The sequence below is a fragment of the Palaemon carinicauda genome, chromosome 45 (assembly GCF_036898095.1).
Source record: "Palaemon carinicauda isolate YSFRI2023 chromosome 45, ASM3689809v2, whole genome shotgun sequence".
In the NCBI taxonomy this organism is placed as follows: Eukaryota; Metazoa; Arthropoda; class Malacostraca; order Decapoda; family Palaemonidae; genus Palaemon; species Palaemon carinicauda.
This window is the reverse complement of record NC_090769.1, coordinates 19465007-19488843: the sequence shown is the minus strand read 5'-3', so window position 1 is coordinate 19488843 and position 23837 is coordinate 19465007. Positions and strand designations below refer to the sequence as shown.

At 42.1% G+C, this 23837-nt stretch overlaps 1 protein-coding gene across 1 annotated transcript in view; it reads left to right on the top strand.

Annotated features, from left to right (window-relative positions):
* Hip14 (palmitoyltransferase Hip14) overlaps positions 1 to 23837 on the top strand; it is a 55413-nt gene that overhangs the window by 27594 nt on the left and 3982 nt on the right. Inside the window, exons 4-10 of the mRNA XM_068367522.1 lie at positions 1346 to 1423; positions 1570 to 1779; positions 4883 to 5045; positions 6425 to 6550; positions 7072 to 7272; positions 15108 to 15269; positions 22940 to 23096. Coding sequence (XP_068223623.1) covers positions 1346 to 1423; positions 1570 to 1779; positions 4883 to 5045; positions 6425 to 6550; positions 7072 to 7272; positions 15108 to 15269; positions 22940 to 23096 — 1097 coding nt within the window. The remainder of the gene's footprint in view (positions 1 to 1345; positions 1424 to 1569; positions 1780 to 4882; positions 5046 to 6424; positions 6551 to 7071; positions 7273 to 15107; positions 15270 to 22939; positions 23097 to 23837) is intronic.

Genomic DNA, 23837 nt, shown 5'->3' with positions numbered 1-23837 from the left:
TCACTAATCACACAGAGAAGTATAGTATTTGTAATCTCTTCATAACACTGTTCTCATTTAAGTAAAGTTAGCTAACTGCTTCACTCTTGTCATATTCATATGGATTTTGTAATTTAAATCTTTGATTTCCCTTTCCTGCACTATTTTGTATACTTCACAAAGGATGTAAGGAATTCAGCATTGTAGGTTAACCCTTTTACCCCCGAAGGACGTACTGGTACGTTTCACAAAACTCATCCCTTTACCCCCATGGACGTACCGGTACGTCCTTGCAAAAAACTGCAATTTAAAATTTTTTTTTGCATATTTTTGATAATTTTTTGAGAAACTTCAGGCATTTTCCAAGAGAACGAGACCAACCTGACCTCTCTATGACAAAAATTAAGCCTGTTAGAGCAATTTTAAAAAAGATATACTGCAAAATGTGCTGGGAAAAAAATAACCCCTGGGGGTTAAAGGTTGGAAATTTCCAAATACCCTGGGGGTAAAAGGGTTAAAGTCAATTCTCAAACTCTTGGTGGGTTTTGGTGACCCTAAATTCTGCATAAAAACAACTGCCACACAGTGACCTGGTTTTTGTAACCTCCCTTTTATTATAATATAGTGTAACCAGACCACTGAGTGAAGACATCAGACTCTCATTAGGGTGGTCTGTAACACTATGCAGCCATAAAGTAAGGAGTGGGTGTAATTCTTAAGAATGAATTTACAGTTTTTAAAACTTTCTTTTCTTTTTTTGTAAAAATTACAACCTTAATGATACGTTCTTTGATAGTTCTTACATGAGTCGTATTTTCTAAAACCTGGAAGTCATGTTATCCCTTTTACCCCCAAAGGACGTACTGGTACGTTTCACAAAACTCATCCCTTTACCCCCATGGACGTACCGGTACGTCCTTACAAAAAAATGCTATAAAAATTTTTTTTTCATATTTTTGATAATTTTTTTTTAGAAAATTCAGGCATTTTCCAAGAGAATGAGACCAATCTGACCTCTCTATGACAAAAATTAAGGCTGTTAGAGCAATTTAAAAAAAAAAAAAACATACTGCAAAATGTGCTGGCAAAAAAATAACCCCCTGGGGGTTAAGGGTTGGAAATTTCCAAATAGCCTGGGGGTAAAAGGTTAAATGAAAGACTGCTCTTAGTTGTAAGATGGTCACCATCTCAAATTTGACGTACAGACAGTGGTTGCAATTAACATTGAATCACCAGCTAGAAGAAGATCCAGTACAACACCATAGATACAACTTGCTTTATAATTATGAAGGTTTTAATTATTCGAAAGAATGATCAAAATTAAAGATGCTCTATATTGAGTTATAATTTTCTTTCTACCTTACAGGTATTATGTCAGTAAAGGAGCAGTTGTTGATGCAGTCGGCGGTGAGCTCATGTCTACCCCAATGCACTGGGCAACAAGGTATGTATACTTAAGATTTGAGTTAAAATGTGTTTAGGAATTTGTTAGAAATATATATGATTCATGAATGTCATATTTTATGCATGCCGCATTGCGTGTTATGTTTCTTTATTCCAATTTCTTACCTTAATACCCCAAATCCACAGACAAGGTCACCTAGGAATGGTAGTATTATTAATGAAGTATGGCGCAGATCCCTCTTTGCGCGATGGTGAAGGATGCTCGTGTATACACCTAGCTGCTCAGTTTGGTCACACAGCTATTGTTGCTTACCTGGTTGCTAGAGGGGCGAATGTTAATCTAATGGATAAGAATGGCATGACTCCACTCATGTGGAGTGCTTACAGAGTTACCAGGTTAGTTTGTTATTACCTTCACCAACGAAGTTGGAAGAAGGTTATGTTTTTGCCCCTGTTTTTGTTTGTAATTCATGTGTGTTTGTTTGTGAACAACTTCCTGACCCCAATTTCAATCGTAGAGTAATGAGATTTGCAGGGATTAATTGTTATGTATAAAGCTGGAAATGATTAAATTTTGGAAGGTCAAGGTCACGGTCAAGCAAAATGTCCAATTTACGTAAACAGCCCTGAGTTTTGACATAGTTGGCATAGAGACTTCAAACTTGGTTCATATTTGAGTGTATGAAAATCTAAACAAATTATTACATGTTAAGGTCAATGGTCAAGGTTGACAAATACGCGACCGTGGCGGAGGTCTGCACTCTACTGAGTCCCCCTCTAGTTAAAAGATATTTTTAAAAGGATACCAAGCCATATGAGTTATGCTATGTAGGTTAAATTAAGGCATCAGTAATATTGGAACAACAGATTAAAAAGTTGTTGAAACTTGTAAATATTTTGCCAGGTTCAATTTTGATTTATTTTATGTGATAGCTCTAAAAGTTTATTTAATTTGACTTTAATTCGGAAATGGATTATTATCATGCATTTTTTATTTATTATTAGAACAGTATTTATTTCCGATTATTATGGTGTTGGTTTTAAGTTTGTTATTTTATATGTAGTTTGGAGAGAGTTAAGATTGTATTTTGAACTTGTAGTAATTTTTGTTCATTTTACAAATACATACATACGTATACCAAGTCACTTGCCCCAATTTTGGGGGGTAGCCGACATCAACAAATGAAAAAAAAAAAAAAAGGGGACCTCTCCTCTCTATTTTACAAATACCGTACTGTATTTTTTTTTCTACATTGTTAGGTCCTCATTATTTTTATAGAACTCCTCTGATGTTCATATTGCTTCACTCTCGAAGCTGTTTAAATGTTGATGCATACCCCACAATAAAGATTTGCCATTTTCTTCTTTGAAAAATGCCTCCCTCTCTTCTGGCAAGCATCGAGTCATCTGGCAGTCAATGGCAACTATCTAGTGATGTGTCATAGTTCCCTTTGCCGTTTAGTTCTCTCATCATGTGGACATTAATCGTTCATCGGTTAATTCCCCCCGGTCGTACTACTGTATTGTAAGCAGATTTTTTATTTTCTATATATTATTTTGTTATCCAAACCTCAAATTTCTATTTTTGATACAAAATACATATAATAATGATGAAAGAAATATTAAATTTGTGTGAAATATAGTGATAAATCCAATTATTAAATGGAAAGAAAATGTGCATGTTTTTTGGAAGGTCTCTCTCAAAATCCAGAAAGAAAACATATCCTAAACTGTTGGTAAGTACAGTAGTATTTCTGGTGACTTCTGTATACAGTCTCATGTGAATTTGTCTCCTCTCAGGCTATTTCATACATACAGTTCACTTTGTACTGGGGAAATGTGACAATCATCATTGCCATTTTTAATTTCTGATACCTAATATTGTATGCTCTTCAACAATAGATTGATATGGTAATGTTATTCTATATCTGGGTAATGTTAATCTACATCGGAGATAATGTTAGCCAAGGAGGAGCTCGATCGTCATTGTCTGCAGAGTAACTCTCCTTCCGGGTCGTTCTTACGCGAAACCAGTAGAGATTCCTTCCACTTCCACGTTGAATCAAGGCCCTCTGCCTGCTGAGATGGACAATCCTAAAATGGAGTCCCTTTCTTAAGGATTTGAGAGCTCGGTGGTGAGTCATCTGAGCCCATAGAATGAGGTCTGATGTTTGTAAACCTGCGCTATGGTGCTCAGCAGGGTTCCCGGCCGAACCTTGGTCTAGGTTAGCAAGGGTAGCCCTAACACATGGTATATCTCCAGATTGTGGTACCAAGGAATTCTTTGCAGTCTAGCAAGGTTCTCCCACAGCCCTGTCTAGGCAGCAAAGATTTTATGTCCTAGAAGATGTTTTACCCAACTCTTTTCCAGTTGATGATGCAGTAGAGGAGCTGACAAAAGTCCTTAGTGGAGGCTGAAATTCGAGGGAACCTCCTTTTCAGTCTCCGAATCCACAGCGATGGAGTTTGCATCAGTGGTAAGCCTCCAGGCTACGTCATGGATAGACCATTTTTCAGGGGCGGTATCCTACTTTGCTATATCCCACCTATCTTCAGACTATTTAAGGAAGAAGTTCATGGCTCTCATCCACTCCGGAGCTAAGGTGGTCACCTGTTTGGCAAGCCAATGGGCGAATTGAATTCTCTAACTAAGAGATGCCGTGGCAGGTTGCTTATCCAACTGTGTGAGATGGAAATACTACCCTGGTGTTTAAGAACTCGTTAGTGCTAGATGCAGCATCTATGTTCCGGCAACAAGATGTTGATGTAACAATCTGGGCGATATCTCGACAATTGGCTGATCCTATCATCTTCAAGAAGACGGTTGCTCCAGGATCGAGACAGACTCTTAGGCTTTTTCCATGATCTGGGGATCTTGGTCAATTGGTAGAAGTCTGTTTTAAGCCAAGAGAAGGTTGAGTACAGTACCTGGGGATGTTGATAGATAAGGTAGCAGCGAGGGTCTTCCCAACAGATGATCGTATTAACAGGCTCTGTACGACAGTGGCATTTAAATACCAGAGATCTGGGGATCCAGTCTTATACTTACTTTTACGGGTTTATTTCTCGCCCTCCATCAGACACTAAAGGTCTGTTCAGGCGGGCCTTGGTGTGTGAAAAATAATTTCTTTCCAGTTAATATTTTGCTCTGTATCATTATCAGTTATTTCGCTAGCATTTGTATTCAGGCTTAATAGTTTTCAGGTCACTATTATAACACTTTCTAAAAAGATAAGTCTTCAGGTTTTTCTTGAAAGCTGCCACATTATTGCTATTCTTGACATCGAGTGGAAGGTCGTTAAAGAGTCTCATGTGCTCAGCAATTATTTACGAATGCAGATTGAATGATTTTTTCCTGCTTGAATGGGCAAATTATTATTAAATGGGATTGTTGTGAATCAAAAATATTTTGACAGTAAAAAGCAACTAATTGGTGTACATTTGTGTTTCTTTTAACTCATTTAACCTTGAACTGAGATTATTTTGTTATTTATTGCAGCCTTGATCCTACCAGACTACTACTAACGTTTGGGGCCAGCACTTCCATGGCCGATCGACTACATGGCAATACTGCTTTACATTGGGCAGTTATAGCAAAAAATCATATGGCTGTTAGTGTGTTAGTTAACCATGGAGCTAATGCAGATATAGCTAATGCTCAGGTAAGATCCATCATTCATCAACTAATTAAAAAACATGTATTCTTATTTAGGCCATTCCATTGTTTTATTCCAGCTGTTACCAAGTTGTGGAATGATCTTCCTAATCGGGTAGTTGAATCAGTAGAACTCCAAAAGTTCAAAGTTGGAGCAAATGTTTTTATGTTGACCAGGCGGACATGAGTCTTTTTATAGTTTATATATGACATATCTGTTTTTGACATTGTTAATAGTTTATATAGAACATATCTGTTTTGACGCTGTTACTGTTTTTAGAATGATATACAATATTAATTTATTTTCATCATTTATTTATTTCCTTATTTTCTTAACTCACTGAGCTATTTTTCCCTGTTGGAGCCCTTGGGCTTATAGCATCTTGCTTTTCCAACTAGGGTTGTAGCTTGGCTAGTAATAATAATAATAGCAAGAATAAATTATAATAATAGTAGACTTTAAACTACCTTTGTCAAATTGCTAGCTAGTTATTAAACCTGTCGCATTGGAAGGCCTTTGTCCTGCTCTTTATAAAGACCCCACTATCATGTTTTATTTCAGAGTTTTCCATTGCAGGATTAGATGTAAAATGAATTCATTTCACTCCAGTTAGCTTTCTTAAATTCCCACCATGTCTAGCTCTTCATATATGACCTCTTCTATGTTAAGCCTTGCTACTGATGTTAAGCTATTGAGGAGGAGTAAGGAGCAGTTAGTCAGAAAAAGCTTTTAGTAGACAATGGAATTGCAGGGTGAAGACCAGTAGGAAGGGAAAAAGGCTTAGATGAAAGCCTAGTCTAGATGGGAAGTCAAGTAGAAAACAGTATAGCAAAGTAATTTCCTATTTTAACATAAAAGATTATTATTTGATGTTAAAATGTTGCTAGTCAGTGCTCAGCATGTAAATAATGCTAGCTTTATTGGCTATTGCAAATAATGCTAGCTTTATTGGCTATTGCAAATAATGCTAGCTTTATTGGCTATTGCAAATAATGCTAGCTTTATTGGCTATTGCAAATAATGCTAGCTTTATTGGCTATTGCAAATAATGCTAGCTTTATTGGCTATTGCAAATAATGCTAGCTTTATTGGCTATTGCAAATAATGCTAGCTTTATTGGCTATTGCAAATAATGCTAGCTTTATTAGCTATTGCAAATAATGCTACATACCTTTATTAGCTCTTACAATGCATTCATAAGATTTTAAATGTATTTAGGTTTGGGGATAAACTTCTGATTGCTTTAAGAATAATTTACTAAAGGAGCAGAGGTTTCATGTAGATTAAAGACAGTTTTCTATGTTTAGTATGTTTTCTAACTACTGCAGTATGCTTACCTGTACTGTTACTAATAATTTTGGACACAACTGTTTTTCTCTTTACAGGGAGAATCAGCCTACAGTCTGATAATGAAAAGAAAAACTCAGTGGCTGGATAAAAAAGTTTTAGATAAATTACAAGAAATGCAGAAGTCAGCAAGAAATATATGTTATCGTATTTCCAATGATAAGGTCAGTATGTTTCATCTTACAGTAATTTATGTAGCTCTAAGTGTGCGGATCACTAAGTCCAACTGTATTCTCTAGGGCCTGTCACGGCCCTCCCCTTTGATGAAGGGATTATCTAAATGGAAGACAGCCTGTGAATAGTGGTTTTCACACGCCCTTGTTGTATACACGACACCCACAAGGTGATCGCGCGAGGGTAGTAACCTCTGCATTCCATGCTTTTATCTTTCTCTAGTATATTTGGAAGATTTATATTAGAAAAGTGTAAAGAAGGACCCTTTTCACTGGGCGTCACAGGTCTCTCCCCAGAAATAGATTTTTCCTTCGTCAAAATCCCTTAATATATTTCTTGGCACATAAGGTGCACCCCAATTTTCTGGTAAAAGTAGAAATATTGTACCCTCTTTACAGTCTTATAAGTTATTGTGAAGTTTCATACCTACGAGTATTTAAATTTTGGTGTTTAAGAATAAAAAGTACACTGTTGGAAGTTTGATAACCATTTCATTCTATTTTGTTTGCAGAATCTACGATATTGGACGATGTTTGGAACGCCTTTTATTGTCTTTTACATTGTGGGACTTGTCTTAGCTCTTGAGATGTACTACATTTTAAAAATGGCGATCTTTATGTGCATTTATCTTGTTGTTTATGGAATTTCAAGAATACTTTTTGATGACAGACTAATGACAGTAATGCCAATGGCAGTTTATTTAGCCACAAAGGTAAGTGGTCCACTATTGTAATGTAGTAGAGAAGTAGTAATTGTACCATGGTTGTAATGTAAATATCGTCACCCTCATAAACTAACTGCCTAAGTAATTTTCTCCATTTGTTGGGAAATAAAAAAAAAACTCATTTCCTAATTCTTTATATCATTGTCTTGAGCTTCAATTCACAAATTCTTAACAGAAGAATTTGTGAATTGGAATTTGTGAATTGAAACTCAATACAATGATATAAAGAATTAGGAAATGAGAATTTTTATTTTTGATTTCCCAACAAGTTGAGAAAATGACTTAGGCAGTTAGTTTATGAGGGTGACGATATGCTGTTGAACTGCATACTGCAGTCATTGTAATGCCAGTGAGAACATTGATTTTACGGTACTGCTCTTCTAATATGTAACGTGCTACGAGTCACTTAGGCTGCTATGTTCAGTCATAAAGCTTGAACCTTGACTGCATAAAATCAGCTTTTTTTTTTACAACAAAAGTAGAGAATTGGTAGGACCTGTGGTTAGGACCTTGGATCAGAGCATTGAAGAAGTAGGATTGGAGATTCATATTTCTGTATTAAATATAGTATAGTGACAGACATTTATTTATCAAGCTTAATCTCATGAAACAGCTATAAGTTACATTTGCTTTTCACTTTCTTGTTGAAGGGAAGAGTAACTATTCCCTAAACTGTTGGGATTTTATTGCAATATCCATAACTGCAGCTTCTGAGGGGGAAAATGTTGATGTTGAGTGAAATAATAAGAGAGCATATAATGTACAGTGACAATAGATTTTATTGGCTAATTTTAAAGTAATCCTTTCCTTTCTGGAACCGTACTTCACTTGGCTTCACATGCCAGGTTTTTCTCTTATGGCGTAACACAGGGTCCAGATTGCACCAGAAAACTTGCTCTAGAAGCTTTTATGGCGTGACTGAAGTGGGTGTGTTTAAGGAAAACCAATCATGATAAAGAATATGAAAAACTCCTGATATGGCAATGTTGATTGTTCATCTTGATTTGCTACGCCCACTCGTTCGTTCATTTTAGAACGACTTGCACAGAAGGTGCAAGCCACGGGCTCCTCTTGCCCTAGGCAGCCCATAAGTGGAGAGATAGGAGCAAATAGAAAGGGTTAAGAAGACAAGAGGTCGGACAAAATTATTTTTAATTAGGTCTTATTGGTTTAGATATCAAGTTTTTTATCCCAGTTGCTTCTTAAACTTGGGTATTTTACATGGTTCTTGTCATCAGGGCCGTCTTAGTAACGAGCAAACCAAAAGGATCTAAAGAGTATTCTTTATTTTTTAATGAAAAGTTTTAGCATTAACTCTATTGAATGTTCTGTTTTTAAATATACTTACCCGGTGAATATATAATAGCTGCAACTTTGCGGCTCGACAGAAAACACACTCAAAAACTCGCGAGCGATCGCTATGAAGGTTGCGGGTGTGCCCACCAGCGCCACTATCGGCCAGATACCACTCTTGCATGTAAACAAACCCTTCAATTCTTCTCTGTCGACGTTGACGACAAGACGTATCAATACTCGCTGTAGAACCTGGAATTTTTCTCAACATATTTGGTGAAGTACTTCATTTTGGTTTGAGCTTCGCAGTGCAGGTGTTTTATCTTCATCTTAAATCTTGAACTCGTTTTTGGATAGATTTAATTTTTGATGACAAGAGAGAGAGTATGGACTTTCTTTGACTTTTAAATGGCCGACCCTTCCCTTAGACGGAAGTGTGTTTTAGGCTTTTAGCAATTATCTTATCACGTTCTAAATTAATTATAGATTTTCCTCTATATATTTTATATCTCAACCGCCTTTATTAGGCCTCTTCGATTAGCTTTCCATTTATAATAAACATCAAAATAAATTTTAATGATTTGTTTATATGCGACCTTTCCTGAGAGTAGGCGGTCCTAACTTGGAAACCGAAGTAAATAACTTTTACAGAGCTAATGATTTAAAACTTATTAAATGAAATATTTTTAGTAAATATTTTATGATAATTTTTTTCTTTGAATATTCTTCGTACTGTTTCAAAGATGAACTAACGTTTAGTTTATTTATGCTACGCAGTTTGCGCTCTATCGTTACGATAGAGAGAGAGAGTATCACGGTTTCACTTTGCAGAAAGAGTAAATCGATTCTGACGTTTTGTTCTTTTTTCTTTCAAAGCTTAAATGTTTTAAAGACTATTTTAAAGGAACTTTTAATTGAAAAACCTTTCAGTTTTTTCCTTTGGTCAAATAACCTGTTTATTGACGAAAGGTAAGTGGGCTCTTCTCTTCGGTGCGAAATCAAGAGAGAGAGAGAGATAGAGACGGAGAGAGAGAGAGGAGAGAGAACGTTCCGATCTTTATCTCATCCCAAGCGAGTAACGTTGTTCTCGAGTTACTCTCGTCCCTAGTCTCTGTACGGGGAGAAAGGATAAAACGTTTTTAGTTTTTATTCTCGTCCCAAGGCACTGTACGGTGAGAGATTGAAAACTTAGTTTTGAATGAACTAGTGTTTAGTCTCTTCCCCAGCCACTGATTTTTTTTTTTTATCTTAAAATATGTTTACTGTTTTTTGCTGGTATTAATGTGCTTACATTATACGACTGATTTCGCAATTACAACCTTTTGATGAGGGTAGAATTGCGTGCTTCAGGTAGAAATCAGTTTTATTCATACCTAATGTGAATTGTTAAAAAATTCGATTTCAGTGAAATAAGTGCAAAACAGAAAATAGTAGTGATAAAGTGATATTGCGCAAAGTGTTATCAGTGTTGCGACCGAGGGTTCGTCTGTTCGTGCCTGTCGTTCGCCTAGTCCGGGACCTCTTGCAAGCTCCCAAGCCCAGGGGAGAAGTAATGTCGTACGACTTATGGGTTCGAGAGGCCTTGATCAGCGAACAGACGTTCCCTCTATGGTATCAGGTGTATCTTACCAAGATCACCCCTACCATAAGGCGAGAGAGACGATTTTCTCCTCGTCATCCGAAGGCTTTTCGCATAAGAAACCGTGGAACAAGGTTTCGAGGCCCTTTAAGCGAAAGTCAGTCCTTTCAGGACAGGTCCAGCGTCCTGGTTTTAACTATTAGGACAGCTCTGACCCTATGCAGTCATCGGAAGACTGCTCGCCGCCTAAACAAAAGCGTAACACAGACTCCGAGTCTTTTTGTAGGCAAGGTTTTGCAGTCACAGACGTTACCCTCGTCTCTTACCGCAACCATTCCCGTTGATCCTAAATGGGTTGTACGGCAAGACATGCAGAATAAGCTTGCCTCCCTTATGGAAGACTATTCTGCCGATAAGTCCGTTGAGCCTAGCCGTTTATCTCATCGAGATCCTGGCCTTCAGCCACCCTAACGTTCCTTTGTGCGTCCTGTTGACGTTGGCGTAGCCAAGTCACGTCATTCAGGTTGTTTAGAACCACACTCGATGCGGTCTCGTGTGGATTTTCAGCCACATTTGGACATTAGGCCACTTGCTGATGCTCCTGTTGACGTTCAGGACGTTCGCCAACAATCGGAGTTGACTTGTTTTGACGCTGAGCGTCAACCTCCGCATTCTAGAGTTGTTTTGACTGCTCAGTCTAGGCGGTCAAAGCAGTCTCGAGTGGACGCTGTGCGTCCTCACGCACCTGTTGTTGTTGACAGTTCACAGACTGTCAAGCAGTTACATGACGTTGCGTCCTGGTCCGCTACTAATGCACCAGTGCGTGTGGACTCTGCTTGTAAAGCATTGCCACCACGGTAGGTCTCTCCCTTGCTTGAGACTCGGCTATTGTCGGTCAAGGTTCCTTCAGATGAGGAAGTTGCTGTTCCCCCTCCTACTGATATTCCCTTGAGGACTCTGTCAGACGGAGAGGAGCCTAAAGCTGCTTAGCCCTATATGGACTTTAAATAAATCATGCTGATTTTTAAGGATCTTTGTCCGGATCTTTTTGTAACTGCTGCTCCTCGTTCGCCTAAACGTCAGAGCTTACACTAGGCCTAGCTACTTCGAAGCCGTTGTTTTATAAGCTAGTGCTCTCTCGCTCTTCTAAGAGAGCTTTACGTTTGCTAGGCGACTGGTTTATCACCAGGAGGAGTTTGGGGGAGACAGCCTTTGCTTTCCCTTCTTTTAAGCTGGCTTATAGAGCGAGAGTCTGATATGACACGAGAGAAGTTCTCGGCTTGGGAGTTCCTGCCTCTGCCCAGATAGACTTCTCAAACCTCATAGACTCTCCCTGGCTCCTGGCCATGAGACGCTCCAAGACTTTACAGGTCGACTTCAGAGCTATCTTCGAGCCTTTGAAGTTTTGCTGTACAATTATGTCATGCATAAACAAGGCTTTCAGGGATGGCTCCAATGATTTGACAGCCACGTTCTCTGCAGCAACAAGTCCCTCAGGGATGGCTCCAATGATTTGGCAGCCATGTTCACTGCAGGAGTACGTAAGAGGCAAGTGCGCTCAATGTGTTCATTGTCAAGACATACTTCACGATGAAGTCTACCAGGCTGTCTTGACAGCATTTATGGAAGGCGACTGGATGGTCTCTCTCGACCTTCAGGAGGCATTCTTCCACATTCCTATACACCCGGATTCCCAACCGTTTCTGAGGTTTGTTTACAGGAATGTGGGGTACCAGTTTCGAGCCCTGTGCTTTGGCCTCAGTCCTGCGCCTCTCGTGTTTACGAGGCTCATGAGGAATGTGGCAAAATCCCTCCATCTATCGGGGATCCGAGCCTCCCTGTACTTGGACGACTGGCTTCTCAGAGCATCGTCCAGTCTTCGCTGTCTGCAGGATCTACATTGGACGTTGAGTCTGGCAAGGGATTTGGGACTTTTGGTCAACCTAAAAGTCCCAACTGATCCCATCCCAGATTATTCTATATTTGGGGATGGAGATTCGCAGTCAAGCCCTGCTCGAAGTCCAACTAATGCTGAAACGAAACGTTTATTCAGTCAGGAGTTGGAACAGTCTCGTAGGGACTCTCTCATCCCTGGAGCAGTTTGTCTCACTAGGGAGACTACACCTTCTGCCTCTCCGGTTCCATCTAGCCTCTCACTGGAACTAGGACAAGACATTAGAGACGGTATCATTCCCAGTCTCCGAACCAGTAAAGGCATGCCTGAAATGGTGCGACAGCAATATCAGTCTGAGAGAGGGACTATCCCTAGCAGTCAAGAACCCAAACCACGTGTTGTCCTCAGACGCGTCGGATTTTGGTTGGGGTGCGACCCTGGACGGTCGGGAATGCTCGGGTCTGTGGACCTCAAGTCAGAAGAGCATGCACATCAACGGCAAGGAGCTATTAGCAGTCCACTTGGCCTTGATGATATTAGAAAGCTTCTTCGAAACTAAGTGGTAGAGGTCAACTCAGACAACACCACAACTTTGGCGTACATCTCCAAGCAAGGAGGCACACACTCCTTCACGCTGCTCGAGATCGCAAGGGACCTTCTCTTATGGTCAAGAATTCGAGGCATCTCCCTGTTGACGAGATTCATCCAGGGGGACTTGAACGTCTTGGCAGACTGTCTCAGTCGGAGGGGTCAGGTGATACCCACGGAATGGACCCTCCACAAGGACGTGGGCAAGAGTCTTTGGGCTACTTGGGGTCAACCCACCATAGACCTCTTTGCCTCCTCGTTGACCAAAAGGTTACCAATCTATTGCTCTCCAGTCCTAGATACAGAAGCAATCTACATAGACGCGTTTCTACTGGATTGGTCTTTTCTGGACTTATATGCATTCCCACCATTCAAGATAGTCAACAAGGTACTGCAGAAGTTCGCCTCTCACGAAGGGACAAGGTTGACGTTGGTTACTACCCTCTGGCCCGCGAGAGAGTGGTGCACCGAGGTACTTCAATGGCTGGTAGACTTTCCAAGAAGTCTTCCTCTAACGGTAGATCTGTTACGTCAGCCCCACGTAAAGAATGTCCATCAAAGCCTCCCCGCTCTTCGTCTGACTTCCTTCAGACTATCGAAAGACTCTCAAGAGCTAGAGGCTTTTCGAAGGAGGCAGCCAGTGCGATTGCAAGAGCTAGGAGAGCTTCTACCATTAGAGTATACCAGTCGAAGTGGGAAGTCTTTCGAGACTGGTGCAAGTCAGCATCTGTGTCCTCGTCCAGTACCTCTGTAGCCCAAATCGCAGATTTTCTTTTTCATCTGAGAAAGGTTCACTCCCTTTCAGCTCCCACGATTAAGGGCTACAGGAGCATGTTGGCTTCGGTCTTTCGACATAGAGGCTTAGATCTTTCCAACAATAAAGATCTCCAAGATCTCCTTAAGTCTTTCGAGACCTCTAAGGAACGTCGTTTGGCAACTCCTGGATGGAACTTAGACGTGGTCCTAAGGTTCCTCATGTCAGACAGGTTTGAGCCATTACATTCAGCCTCCCTGAAGGATCTCACCCTCAAGACACTTTTCCTAGTGTGCTTGGCTTCGGCTAAAAGGGTCAGTGAACTTCATGCCTTCAGTAAGAACATCGGCTTTTCTACAGAAAAAAGCCACTTGTTCACTTCAACTTGGTTTCCTGGCCAAAAATGAACTGCCTTCTCGTCCTTGGCCTAAATCTTTTGATATTCCTTGCTTATCAGAGATCGTAGGCAACGAACTGGAAAGAGTATTATGTCCTGTTAGAGCTCTTAAGTTCGATTTAGCTCGTACTAAGTCATTACGAGGTAAATCTGAGGCATTATGGTGCTCAGTTAAGAAACCTTCATTGCCTATGTCAAAGAATGCTTTGTCATATTTTATCAGATTTTTTTAATACGAGAAGCTCATTCTCACTTGAATGAGAAAGACCGATGTTTGCTTAAGGTTAAGACGCACGAAGTTAGAGATATAGCAACCTCCGTGGCCTTCAAGCAAAATAAATCTCTGCAAAGTATTATGGACGCGACTTTTTGGAGAAGCAAGTCAGTGTTCGCGTCATTTTACTTAAAAGATGTCCAGACTCTTTACGAGGACTGCTACACACTGGGTCCATTCGTTGCAGCGAGTGCAGTAGTGGGTGAGGGTTCTACCACTACATTACCCTAATTCCAATATCCTTTTTAATCTGTCTCTTGAAATGTTTTTAATATTGTTTTTTTGGGTTGTACGGAAGGCTAAGAAGCCTTTCGCATCCTGATTGATTTGGCGGGTGGTCAAAGTCATTTCTTGAGAGCGCCCAGATTAAGGGTTTGATGAGGTCCTGTTGTATGGGTTGCAGCCCTTAATACTTCAGCTCCTGGGAGTCTTTCAGCATCCTAAGAGGATCGCTGGGCTTCGTGAGGAAGACAGACTTATAAGGCAGAGTAATCGTCTAAGTCAACTTCCTTACCAGGTACCTATATATTTTGGTTTTGTTATATTGATAACTGTCAAAAACTCTTAGCTTATACGCTGTAAACTTAATTAACTCTGGTCTCTACCCACCGCCTTGGGTGTGAATCAGCTATTATATATTCACCGGCTAAGTTAAATATTTAAAAATGATATTTTAATTATAAAATAAATTTTTGAATATACTTACCCGGTGAATATATAAATTAAAGGCCCTCCCTTCCTCCCCAATAGAGACGCAGCGGGACGAGAAGAATTGAAGGGTTTGTTTACATGCAAGAGTGGTATCTGGCCGATAGTGGCGCTGGTGGGCACACCCGCAACCTTCATAGCGATCGCTCGCGAGTTTTTGAGTATGTTTTCTGTCGAGCCGCAGAGTTGCAGCTATTATATATTCACCGGGTAAGTATATTCAAAAATTTATTTTATAATTAAAATATCATATTTTGATTAGCATGAAATTCTTCAAAAGAATAAACTTGAAAATTGAACAGACTTGTTCATTAACTATTCCTTTTATTCTTTCAGATGTGGTGTTATTTTACATGGATGTTTTACATTCACAAATATGCTGGTCTTCAAACGACAGCTTTCTTCTTTTTATCTTCCCTCCTTTTATGGTATAATTTTATGAGAGCATGGAGAGGTGACCCAGGAGTTATAACTGCAGATCAAGCCCAAAAGTATCAAGTACGTATATCTCCACATAATTTTACAAACCTCTTTATAATTCCTTTTGCTCAAGTACCATGAGGCATCCCACTAATGGTATAATAGCTACTTGAAGTGCTTAGATAACATTCAATTATATGTCATCTAGCAAATACTCTCATTACTCTGGTTTGGTATGTGTGATTTTTTATGAATTGTCTTTTATATCCTTATTTTAAGTAGGTATATACTGTGACTATTTTATTTTTGGTTTTTGAGAAAGTATTCTTTGAATTTTGGTAATCTAGTTCTACGAGTTTTGTGTATGGTAAATAATTGTAAGCTCTCCTGCCTGGCAATCTGTTAGACGGGGATTCGAGATCCACTCAGGCTCGATAGTCTCTAGTAGTGTCTGCAACCTCACCATCCTTGTGAACTAGGAATGGTGGGGTTTTGTGAGACCCCAGCAGCCATTGCCTGGCCCTCCTCAATCTGAGATTGATGTATATATGGTCACTCTCTAGGGCGTCGTCCTGTCCCATGCCTCTTCCATTCCTGAGCAACCTTTAAACCTTTAGTGTAGTTGAGTCATCCCTAGAGCCTGTGGGGGTATGTTGGGAGATGAGGCAGCTCTGGGAAAGATTAGAAACCATGAAATCAGAACTCTTCTACTTGTGTTACTTTTAAAAGTAATTTAGGTAGTCATTGATACTTATTTACTCTGATATGCAGTCAGCATGCTTGACATTTAAAAAGCTCAAGGGTAGTTTACCTAACTATTAAGTGATTATTCAGTTTAAGATAAAAATACTGTAGTTTGAAATTAGTGTACACAAAATATAAAAAATTTTCATGATAGTATATGGTTTAAAATTTTTTTATATCTGTTGGGGGTATACCAGCATTCTCGCAGCCCTTCTAGTGGGTGCACAGTTATTGTACGAAAGAGAGGCAAGTATTGAAAGCATTCGAAAGCTGAAGTAGGTAACTTCTTAAAATGGAAGGTTGTACATGTAGTTAACTCTTGGTTTCTATAGAAACACTGGGTAAAAACTTTTTCCACAGTTTATTTTGCCTCATGTGTACTCAGTAGTTAAACTAAGAAGCTTTTTACTGAATTATATACTTGTTATAACTTATTTTATGCTTTATATTTCATATGAAAATGCATGATTAAGGAATAGACAATTTTCAATATTAATCTTACCCGGTGATCATGTAGCTGCAGCTCTGCTGCCCGACAGAAAAAACCTACGGGCGGGATACGCCAGCGATCGCTATACAGGTGGGGGTGTACAACAACAGCGCCATCTGTCGAGTAGGTACTCAAGTACTTCTTGTCAACAAAGAACCAATTTTCTCTCTGTCGTGCCACCGGCAAGACCTACTTGATACGCTGTTGTTTCTGGAGTTGATTTTCACGCTATTTGGTGAAGTATTCTCTCTAGTTATTAGCTTTCGCTGTACAGAAGTTATCATCAATACTTTATCACTTTCATTGATTAGATTTTGGATTATTTGTTGACGACTTGGATAGATTTTGGATTTCCCCCTTTGACTAATTCAAGATGTCTGACCCTACTCAAGTCCCCAAGTACAGGCAGTGTAGCGCTAGGGACTGTTCTAGGCGTCTTCCGAAGGCCTCTATAGATCCTCACACCGTTTGTTCCAATTGTAGGGGTAAAGCCTGTCAATTGGAAGATCGATGTGAGGAATGCGCTGGGCTTTCGGAATTCGATTTTCAAGAATTCCTCAAGAATGCACGTAGGCTAGAGAAGGATAGGATCAGGAGAAGTTCGTCTCGCTCTTTTGATTTTTCCTCTCCCCATGCCCCACAACCTATTCCTTCCCCTGTAGTGGTTACACCCGACCCTCCTACTAGCTCTCATCAACCTTCGATGGCGGATATGATGCGTGCCATTCAGGCTCTTGGTGACAGAGTTGAGTCATTAGCGAATGACCGCAATCAACTCCTGGCTGACGTCAGGGAGTTGAAGGAGAAAAGTGCAGTGGGAAGTGTAGTGAGTGCAAGTGCAGTGAAAAGTGTCAGTGTTACGCATGAGGGTGCGTCTGTTCGTGCCTGTCGTCCTCCCAGTCCGGGACCTCTTGCAAGCTCCCAAGCCCAGGGGAGAAGCAATGTCGTACGACCAAAGGGTTCGACAGGCCTTGATCAGCGTACAGACGTACCCTCAGTGGTTGAGGACGTATCTTGCAGAGATCGTCCCACCCACAAACAGACGAGTGAGCCCATTCTTTCCTCGTCTGCGGAAGAAGTTTCTCGACAGAAACGCTGGACCAAGGTCTCACGACCTCTCAAGCGCAAGGTCCCTTCCGAGCGAGTCCAACGGCCCAGGTGTAGCCACTGGGTCAGTTCGGACTCGCCGCAGTCTTCCGAAGACTGCACACCTCCCAAGAGAGGTAGAGTGGTTCCGCAGCAGGCAATCACTCCGTCTGTTGCCGCACCAACCGCTGTAGACCCTAAGTGGTCTTTGCTGCAGTCTATGCAGACTCAGCTAGCTTCCTTCATGCAGGAGTATCGTGCTGAGAAGGTTGACGCTGCACCCGTTAACCTACAACCTGCCACGGTTGTGCGCTCAGCTGACACTGCGGCTGCCTGCTCCCACACTCCGGCTGTGAGAGCTCCACCACCGATGCGCAGTCGACCCTGCCAGACGCATGTTGACGTTAGCCGACGTGCGGCACCCTCCGTTGACATGCGTGAGCTACCGCATCAGCAGTGGGAAGGTGCAGTCAAGCTGCCGTGTTTTGACGCGATGCGGCAGTCTCCGCAACCCACGGCAGTCCCCACCACGCACCACCACTCCGCTTTGGTTGTTGCCAGCTCTCAGACTGACCAGCAGCGGCATGATGTTGGATCCAGTGCAGCCACGCATGCACCCGTGCTGCCGGATTCAGCCGTTCAGCTTTCTTCTCCTCCTTTGCCGCTTCCTCCTCAGCATTCGGATGAAGGAATCTCTGATGACGACGAAGCTGCGCATTTGAACGATCAACACTCCGACATAGATGAACCCAAGACTACGCCTCCCTCCTTAGACTTTAGGAAAGTCCTTGCCCTGTTTAAGGAGTTGTATCCGGACCAGTTTGTGTCTGCAGCTCCACGCTCACCTCCCTCTGAGTTCGCTTTAGGCATGCAGTCAGCAGCTCCTGCCTTTACGAAGCTCGTACTCGCTCGCTCGTCCAAGAGAGCTTTAAGGGTACTGGGAGAGTGGCTGCAGACCAAGAAGCAACTTGGGAAGACAACCTTCTTGTTTCCCCCGGCCAAGCTTGCTTCCAGATCTAGCGTTTGGTATGCCACAGGAGAGGTTCTCGGCTTGGGAGTTCCTGCCTCTGCCCAGGGCGACTTCTCAAGCCTGGTAGACTCTCCCCGCAGACTGGCTATGAGACGGTCCAAGATTTGCTGGACTTCTTCGGACATGGACCATCTTTTGAAGGGAGTTTTCCGTGCGTTTGAGATCTTTAACTTCCTGGACTGGTGTTTGGGAGCGTTGAGCAGAAAGACCTCCCCTTCGGATAAGGACTCTGCCATGCTCATCATGTCCTGCATGGACAAAGCCATTCGGGATGGGTCTGGCGAGCTTGCGGCTTCTTTCGTGTCTGGAGTTCTCAAGAAGCGAGATCACCTTAGCTCCTTCTTGTCGGCGGGAGTCACACCATGTCAGAAGTCAGAGCTGATGTTTGCTCCGCTATCGAAGTGTCTCTTTCCTGAAGAGCTGATCAAGGGGATTGCCGCCTCGTTGATCCAGAAAGACACCCATGACCTGGTGGCGTCATCCGCACGTAAAGTCACAGCTTTACCTTCCGTGCCTAGACCTAGGATGGACACACCAGCGTCTAGGTTCATTCCGCCCTTTCGTGGCAGAACCTCCAGCAGAGGAGGTTCCCGTGCCGATAGTCAACGTGGCAACAAGAAGAAAGGTTCCAAGTCCTCAAGAGGCAGAGTCTGACTGTCATCTTCTCCAGACAGCAGTGGGAGCCAGGCTCAAGAACTACTGGCAGGCCTGGGAGAACAGGGGTGCAGACGCACAGTCTGTGAAGTTACTCAGAGAGGGGTACAGGATTCCATTCTTGCGCAAGCCCCCTCTAGCAACAACTCCCATCGACCTCTCTCCCAGGTACAGAGAGGAGGACAAGAGGCTAGCTTTACAGCAAGAGGTGTCTCTCTTGCTACAAAAGGGAGCGGTAGTCATAGTCCGGGACCATCAATCCCCGGGCTTCTACAACCGTCTCTTCTTAGTAGCGAAGAAGACAGGAGGGTGGAGACCGGTGCTAGACGTCAGTGCTCTAAATGTCTTTGTCACCAAGCAGACGTTCACCATGGAGACGACGAAGTCGGTGCTAGCATCGGTCAGGAAGGAAGACTGGATGGTCTCGTTAGACCTAAAGGACGCGTACTTTCACGTCCCCATCCACCCAGATTCCCAACCTTTCCTAAGGTTCGTCTTTGGGAAGGTGGTTTACCAGTTCCAAGCCCTGTGCTTTGGCCTAAGCACGGCACCTCTAGTGTTTACCAGACTGATGAGGAATATTGCCAAATTCCTGCATTTAGCAGACATCAGAGCCTCCCTCTATTTGGACGACTGGCTTTTAAGAGCTGCGTCAAGTCGTCGCTGTCTGGAGAATCTAAAATGGACTCTGGATCTGACCAAGGAATTGGGTCTCCTGGTCAATATAGAAAAGTCCCAACTCGTCCCATCCCAAACTATAGTCTATCTAGGTATGGAGATTCAGAGTCAAGCTTTTCGGGCTTTTCCGTCGGCCCCCAGAATCAGTCAAGCCCAAGAATGCATCCAGAGCATGCTGAAGAGGAACCGATGTTCAGTCAGACAGTGGATGAGTCTGATAGGGATGCTTTCATCGCTGGACCAGTTCATCGCGTTAGGGAGACCACCTCCGACCCCTTCAGTATCACCTAGCTGCTCACTGGAGAAAGGACATGACGCTAGAAGCGGTCTCAGTTCCTATCTCCGAGAAGGTGAAGTCTGCACTAACTTGGTGGAAGAACAACATTCTTCTCAGGGAAGGTCTACCACTGGCTGTTCAGACCCCCGACCACCTTCTCTTCTCGGACGCATCGGACACGGGCTGGGGTGCGACACTGGACGGTCGGGAATGCTCGGGCACGTGGAATCCGGATCTAAGAGCACTACACATCAACTGCAAGGAGCTACTGGCAGTTCATCTGGCCTTGAGAAGCTTCAAGTCCCTCCTTCTAGGCAAGGTGGTGGAGGTGAACTCCAACAACACTACAGCCTTGGCGTACATCTCCAAGCAAGGAGGGACTCATTCGATGAAGTTGTTCGAGATCGCAAGGGACCTCCTCACCTGGTCAAGAGATCGAAACATATCTCTTGTAACGAGGTTCATTCAAGGCGACATGAATGTCATGGCAGACCGCCTCAGCCGGAAGGGTCAGATCATCCCTACAGAATGGACCCTTCACAAGAATGTTTGCAACAGACTATGGACCCTGTGGGGTCAGCCCACCATAGATCTGTTCGCTACCTCGATGACCAAGAGGCTCCCAAATTATTGCTCACCGATTCCGGACCCAGCAGCAGTTCACATAGATGCCTTTCTTCTGGATTGGTCCCATCTAGACCTTTATGCGTTCCCCCCCGTTCAAGATTGTCAACAAGGTACTGCAGAAGTTCGCCTCTCACGAAGGGACAAGGTTGACGTTGGTTGCTCCCCTCTGGCCCGCGAGAGAATGGTTCACCGAGGTACTGCAATGGCTAGTAGACGTTCCCAGGACTCTTCCTCTAAGAGTGGACCTTCTGCGTCAGCCGCATGTAAAGAAGGTACACCCAAGCCTCCACGCTCTTCGTCTGACTGCCTTCAGACTATCGAAAGACTCTCAAGGAGGCAGCCAGAGCAAGGAGGACATCCACTCTCAAGGTCTACCAGTCAAAATGGGAAGTCTTCCGAAGCTGGTGCAAGGCGAATTCAGTATCCTCAACCAGTACCTCTGTAACGCAGATAGCTGACTTCCTTTTACACCTAAGGAAAGTAAGATCCCTTTCAGCTCCTACGATCAAAGGTTACAGAAGCATGTTGGCAGCAGTCTTCCGCCACAGAGGCTTAGATCTTTCCAACAACAAAGATCTACAGGACCTCCTTAAGTCTTTTGAGACCTCAAAGGAGCGTCGGTTAGCTACACCAGGTTGGAACTTAGACGTGGTTTTAAGGTTCCTGATGTCAGCAAGGTTCGAACCGCTTCAATCAGCCTCTTTTAAAGATCTCACTTTGAAGACTCTTTTCCTCGTTTGCTTAGCAACAGCTAAAAGAGTCAGTGAGATACACGCCTTCAGCAGGAACATAGGATTTACATCTGAAACAGCTACATGTTCCTTACAGCTTGGTTTTTTAGCTAAAAACGAACTCCCTTCTCGTCCTTGGCCCAAATCGTTCGAGATTCCAAGTCTGTCCAGTTTGGTTGGAAACGAACAAGAGAGAGTGCTATGCCCAGTAAGAGCTCTTAAGTACTATTTAAGACGTACGAAGCCATTACGAGGACAATCAGAAGCTTTATGGTGTTCTATTAAGAAACCTGCTTTACCGATGTCGAAGAACGCAGTTTCTTATTACATGAGGCTTTTGATTAGAGAAGCCCATTCTCATCTGAATGAGGAGGACCATGCTTTGCTGAAGGTAAGGACACATGAAGTTAGAGCTGTCGCAACTTCAGTGGCCTTCAAACAAAACAGATCTCTGCAGAGTGTAATGGATGCAACCTATTGGAGAAGCAAGTCAGTGTTCGCATCATTTTACCTTAAAGATGTCCAGTCTCTTTACGAGAACTGCTACACCCTGGGACCATTCGTAGCAGCGAGTGCAGTAGTAGGTGAGGGCTCAACCACTACATTCCCATAATCCCATAACCTTTTTTAATCTTTCTCTTGAAATGCTTTTTATTGTTGTTTTTGGGTTGTACGGAAGGCTAAGAAGCCTTTCGCATCCTGGTTGATTTGGCGGGTGGTCAAATTCTTTCTTGAGAAGCGCCTAGATTAGAGGTTGTGATGAGGTCCTTTAGTATGGGTTGCAGTCCTTCATACTTCAGCACCTAGGAGTCGCTCAGCATCCTAAGAGGATCGCGAGGCTCAGTAAGGAAGACGTACTTAAAAAGGCAGAGTAATGGTTCAAGTCGACTTCCTTACCAGGTACTTATTAATTTTATGTTTGTTATTTTGAATAACTGCTAAAATGAAATACGGGATACTTAGCTTCTAATGTTAACATGTATGCTGGTCTCCACCCACCCCCCTGGGTGTGAATCAGCTACATGATCACCGGGTAAGATTAATATTGAAAAATGTTATTTTCATTAGTAAAATAAATTTTTGAATATACTTACCCGGTGATCATGAATTAAAGGACCCACCCTTCCTCCCCATAGAGACCCAGTGGACCGAGGAGAAAATTGGTTCTTTGTTGACAAGAAGTACTTGAGTACCTACTCGACAGATGGCGCTGTTGTTGTACACCCCCACCTGTATAGCGATCGCTGGCGTATCCCGCCCGTAGGTTTTTTCTGTCGGGCAGCAGAGCTGCAGCTACATGATCACCGGGTAAGTATATTCAAAAATTTATTTTACTAATGAAAATAACATATTAGGCATGGAAAAATTCCTATTTGCTTGATGAAATTAAGAAGATAATTACCATAAATTATTGCATTTTTTTTGTTGCAGACTATAATTGAGTTAGCAGAAAGAGATGGCTTTGATCCTCAGTGGTTTTGCTCTACCTGTTTGGTACGACGACCGATACGTTCTAAGCATTGCTCTGTATGCAATAGATGTATTGCTAAATTTGACCACCATTGCCCGTGGGTTGGCAATTGCATAGGTAATATTGATTTGTTTTTAGATTAAAATTATTAATTGTAGTTCTAATTTTATTTGTCACATAAATATCCTTCCAAGTTTTAAAAGTAAGAAGAGCTACTTGCACAAGGTAAGTAATATGGGTGGGGTGTGGATTCATAAGTCCTCGGTTGTCAATTTGCTCTCATTTAGTGCTTCCGTCTCTTACTGATAGGATATAATTATCATACTGTTCGGCTGGAAACTCTGCATACTTTTGTACTTTATTTTTCAATCATTGTCATTTTTCTGTAATATATTTTTTGCATTTCATTTCATTCGCTTTTTAATTTTAGCGTTTTCAAAAGAAAATTTAAGCTGTTGGAATTCTGTCAGTAGTGCTAATTCCCTTTTGGCAGCAGTAACAATTACACTTTGTCCTCCTTATCTGAGAGTATTATACAAATTTATCTACTCATCAATTATCTTGCTGCAAACAGCTCTATTGCTTTGCCGGGACCTAACTCATACTGCTGGGAAAAATCTTCATACAGACTTAACCCTTTTACCCCCAAAGGACGTACTGATACGTTTCACAAAACCCATCCCTTTACCCCCATGGACGTACCGGTACGTCCTTGCAAAAAAATGCTATAAAATTTTTTTTTTTCATATTTTTGATAATTTTTTGAGAAAATTCAGGCATTTTCCAAGAGAATGAGACCATTCTGACCTCTCTATGACAAAAATTAATCCTGTTAGAGCAATTTAAATAAAATATACT